Below are 5,000 nucleotides of genomic sequence, written 5' to 3' on the forward strand. Positions count from 1 at the left end.
CACAATTGATGAAGAACTAGATAAAATGATCACAGAGAAAGCACCTCCAAGGGATCATTCCTCAAGATCGTGAAAGAAGAAGGTTACGTTCCTCATCAAGTGTTTAATGTTGATGAAACCGGCCACTCCATTCCATCAAGTCATCAACGACCATCACAAAGGTCAATAAAACAACTTTATTATACAGTACAGTTTATTTCTTTAATTATAATACCATAGCACATTTATTATACATAAAATACGGTATATTTTGTGTAGTTTTAAGGCTTAGAAAATTAGAAAGTAGAAAATTATGTTTTATGGGGACCTGGGAACGGATTATTGTCATTTTAATGGTTTCCTATGGGAAATTATTTTTTGGGATACACACGTTTTGCCATAAACACTTACGAACGACCGTTTGGAACGTATCTTGTTCGTAAATTGGGGTGCGTCTGTATTCCAGAAATAATCCTCAAATAACTGCTTTAAAAATTGTCACCTATTCTTACTTCATGTCTCTCCTTGTTTTGATTCCGAATACGATAATATAACTTTATGAGTCCCACAATGGGGAAATTTGCATGTGGGATTTGAATGTGCAAATGTGCTCAGAGGAAAGGCGGATCGATTACAATGGAGTACAAGGATGGGAAACCGCCATGAAATCATAAAGTATTTGTCTTAATACTTTTCAGACAATGTTGTAATGCAGAATCAACAAGTATAATATGTAAACAATCTTTCTTGATTGATTAGTTTGCCCATTTAGAAGAAATGAAAGGCGAATAATCTATAATTGTTCCATTTCAGAAAAAAAAAAACATTTGGACACCTTTGCTCTTGATTGTGGTCTGTTTTTGTTCTGCTAAGCTCTCATCATGATTTGAATCAAACATCCTCTTGTAATTTGCACATATCCTGTTTGTGTTTCGTAATTAGCCATCTATTAGTTGAACTTTTTGTTTTAATCTGGATGAAAAACCGCCTCCAGCATTCCTTGACTCACACCGGGACAATCTTGTATTCACATCTGTTATCGGAACTGTAGCACTCCCTGTATCCACGATCGAATTATTGAGCCTTGAGTTAAAGTGTCCCAAAACTACTTCAAAATGACCCCGGAAATGCCAAGTTTCAGAAGGTCCTTCCCCCTTTGTTCGCGAGCTATCTAATAGCTAGATACGTAGCTAGCTTTCTTTATATTTGAGTTACTTCCGGGTTGAGTGAATGCTGGCGCGTGTGGCTGCCGCTGCTCATCCACAGAAAAACTTATCCTGTGACTGTAAAGTCACCTTGAGAGTTTTGAAAGGCGCTTATAAATGAAATGTATTATTATTATTATTATTTATACTTTCTTCTTTCATCAGAAAAAAAGAGTTAATTCCTAAATGATATGGGTCTGGAGTTATATGAGCTTGAAATGAGGGCGGTTGTCCAAAATACAATGCAATACATCCATATTGGTTTATATAGCACTTGAACAACAGCTGAAGCTGGAACAAAGCGCTAACATGGAAAAAAAGGGAAAACATTGCCAGAGGCCATGGCCAGCGCTTTATCGGCACCCAAGCATGAACAAAAAAAAAAAAAAAAACAAATCCGGCAATAACGCTCTACGTCATAGTCATTTTGGAAGGTGAATTAATGAATGAATGCAACAAATATAAACAGGACTCTTACTCATGCAAATTCCCAGTAGGCTAGATTAAAGAATAGAGATCCAAATAAAAAGTGACAAAGACGTTAGTATGCACACCAAGCTTGAGCTCACGTTTTTTTTTTTTTTTCCCATGAGGGAGAAAAGAATGGAGCGGGTGAGCTCACCTTTCCTCACAATGAGCACGCTCACCTGACGCGGGGGGTTAGTGGGAGTTGGGTAGAGGGAGATCACATTCTCATCATGAGAGGCGAGAATGCATTGACGCTGTCTCACATTCAAACAATCTCGTAAAATGTGGCTCAGGCACAACAGCGGGCGGGGCGGGGGGGAAAAAAAACCACTCAGGGTGGTGTGATGAACTACCCAATCAATGCAGACTAACACGGATAATCAGTTCTGCTGGAATTAATCAGTTAATCGAGCAGATGTGATTCGACAATAGGAAAGGCTAATTGTGATTAACGTCGCTGCGTGGAAGCTAAAATGTGGATTTAGTGCAACGGCTATTTTGTATTTCTCTAAAGCTTTTGATTCCTCTTTGTAATACAAGGTGGATGTGGGTGTGTTTTAAATAAAAGTTGGAATGGTTGAAGAATTAATGGGAATTCCGAGTTACACATATGTATTAATGTCCTCATTGAGGATTAATTCGATGGACACAAAACATAAAAGTGTGCTGTATGTCATGCATATTAAGATATTTGACAATAAAGATGACTTTGACTTTGCTTTATTTCATGTATAGGATAGTTGGCCATGTTAAGATAGCTGGCTAGCTATATAGCCGTCCAGCTGGCTAGCTATATAGCCGTCCAGCTGGCTACCTATCGGCCATATAGCCACCCAGCTGGCTACCTATTGGCCATATAGCCGCCCAGCTGGCTACCTATTGGCCATATAGCCGCCCAGCTGGCTACCTATTGGCCATATAGCCACCCAGCTGGCTACCTATTGGCCATATAGCCGCCCAGCTGGCTAACTATTGGCCATATAGCCGCCCAGCTGGCTATCTATTGGCATATAGCGACCCAGCTGGCTAACTATTGGCCATATAGCCGCCCAGCTGGCTAACTATTGGCCATATAGCCGCCCAGCTGGCTACCTATTGGCCATATAGCCGCCCAGCTGGCTACCTATTGGCCATATAGCCACCCAGCTGGCTATCGATTGGCCATATAGCCACCCAGCTGGCTATCGATTGGCCATATAGCCGCCCAGCTGGCTACCTATTGGCCATATAGCCGCCCAGCTGGCTACCTATTGGCCATATAGCCATCCCACCTGGCTATCTATTGGCCATATAGCTGCCCATCTGGCTACCTATTGGCCATATAGCCACCCATTTGGCTACCTATTGGCCATATAGCCGCCCAGCTGGCTAACTATTGGCCATATAGCCGCCCATCTGGCTAACTATTGGCCATATAGCCACCCATCTGGCTATGGCTATCCATAAGCTATCTCTTAGCTAGCTCGCGTTCTATCTATTTGAGTTACTTCCGGGTTGACTGAATGCTGGCGCGTGTGGCTGCCGCTGCTCACCGACAGAAAAACTTATCCTGTGACTGTAAAGTGACCTTGAGACTTTTGAAAGGTGCTTATAAATGACATGTATTATTATTGCTATTATTATTATCATTATTATTACTAAGCGCTTTGCTACAGCTTCAGCTGTTGTTAAAGCGCTGTATAAATCAATATGTATTATAAAACTAGTGGAAAACAACACATCAATGATCGTAGCAATCTGCAAGCTATCACTTCCTTCCCCTTAGCATTGGGAACTCGTAGGAACAGTTCAATCCCAGTTTGATTCATTCATTGATTAATTCAGATGTGTGTCTGAATACTCTTGTCCATCATGTAAATATTTTCAAAATGGAGGCCGCTGATGTTTACAATGGTTTCCATTGCGAGTCAATTAAGTACGCTGGACCTGACCAACGTTGGTCCGTTTTAAAAGGGAATTTCCCTGAGCAGATAAAGTGAGAAAGCCTTTGTTGCGCGGTCGAGGGGGGAAAGAAAAGGAATCTGAACTCTGCCTCTAAGGGTCATTGTTATTCCAGCCAGCCATGTTTGAGTGTATTGTTGTGCTTGAAGCTTAGAGCGTTACCTTGGTAACCTCCGCCGATAACCAACCCTGCCCATGTACTTACTGGCCAAGCGTATTTGAAGGGAATGACAATGAGTCCATTAGTTCCATCATCTCCTCCTCCTCCATCATGAGCGCGGCGGTGGAGTAACTGGGAATTTCCTCCCAATATCCCGGTGCTGCCCGAGCCAAAGGTGCAGGTTCCGGTCGGGACTACGCGGGCCTGGTATTCCTTAAGGCAGGCTTGGAAAAAAGTGTCACACTGGTCTCGAGATGAGCAGCGCTGCCCGTTGCTAACCGGGATGTCGCAGCAGTCTCCGTTTAGAAGGACTCCGTTGGGGTTTTGGTAGTGTCGAATTTGCAATTCGAACATGCCCACCGTGCGCACCGCCTGACAACACAGAAAGAAAGAAAGCTTATTCAACTCTACTTATCATCACTTTTTTAGCAACATTTTCACACCTCTAAATAGTGTATGAAACTAATGGCAAAAAGTTAGCGGACACCAGGGCAGACAACTCTGAAAAGTTGCCTGCCCTGGTGTCTATAAAGTTGCTTGCCCCATTTTTCACACCTTGAAACACAATAAGATGACGAATCGCAAAAAAACAACAACATTATTGCAAAGTATTAAAGGGCAACCGACACCATTTTTTTGTTTCCAAGCTGACATCAGAAAAACGTTTAATAGCATCTAAAATACCCAAAACACGTAGGCTGATATTTTTAGTCCAATGCAAAACACCAAAAAAAAAAAGTGTCCCAAAACTACTTCAAAATGATCCCGGAAATGGCGACTCTCAGAAGGTCCCGCCCCCTTGTTCGTGACGTCACGGCAGGACATCTTGCATTGCTCTAGAATCAAAACAATGGCTTCAGATTCGGATAAGAGGATTTCTTGTTACACCTCCAGTAATGAATATGATTCAAATAGTTCTGAAGAGGAAAGCTTTCATGTTTGCAATCAATTACAGAATTTATTCCATGCCATTTTGAGGCGACATTGGGGAGAAACGATCACCAGAAAAGAGGCACAAAATGGCGACTTTCTGTGGCCACCTCAGTTTCCACAGGCTGATAAATTCCTTATATGGAGCTTGGACACCCTCTTCTGGCGGTTTTTGGGTGCAACACAAGGTTTTCAGACCAAACAATACAGCAAAATACATTGACGTGATGGAAGGACTGCTACAATGTGTCTTTTTTTTTAGTCAGGGGGTGTTCCTTTAGGGACGTCACGTACGGACTCGTCACCAACTCAAAAAC

General features: G+C 42.2%; 1 protein-coding gene across 4 annotated transcripts in view; it reads right to left on the reverse strand.

Moving 5' to 3' along the window:
• The window catches only part of LOC148888573 (protein jagged-1), a 48,214-nt gene that overhangs the window by 38,730 nt on the left and 4,484 nt on the right, over positions 1 to 5,000 (reverse strand). For 3 of the 4 annotated variants that reach the window (XM_089014574.1, XM_089014575.1, XM_089014576.1), the window contains exon 2: positions 3,799 to 4,125. In XM_089014574.1, coding sequence (XP_088870700.1) covers positions 3,799 to 4,125 — 327 coding nt within the window. Of the gene's footprint in view, positions 1 to 3,798; positions 4,126 to 5,000 lie in introns of those variants that run through there. The other variant, XM_089014577.1, reaches the window with a different exon arrangement.

This window comes from Hippocampus bargibanti, linkage group LG14 (genome assembly GCF_051943395.1).
Source record: "Hippocampus bargibanti isolate YZ-2025 linkage group LG14, ASM5194339v1, whole genome shotgun sequence".
Classification (NCBI taxonomy): Eukaryota; Metazoa; Chordata; class Actinopteri; order Syngnathiformes; family Syngnathidae; genus Hippocampus; species Hippocampus bargibanti.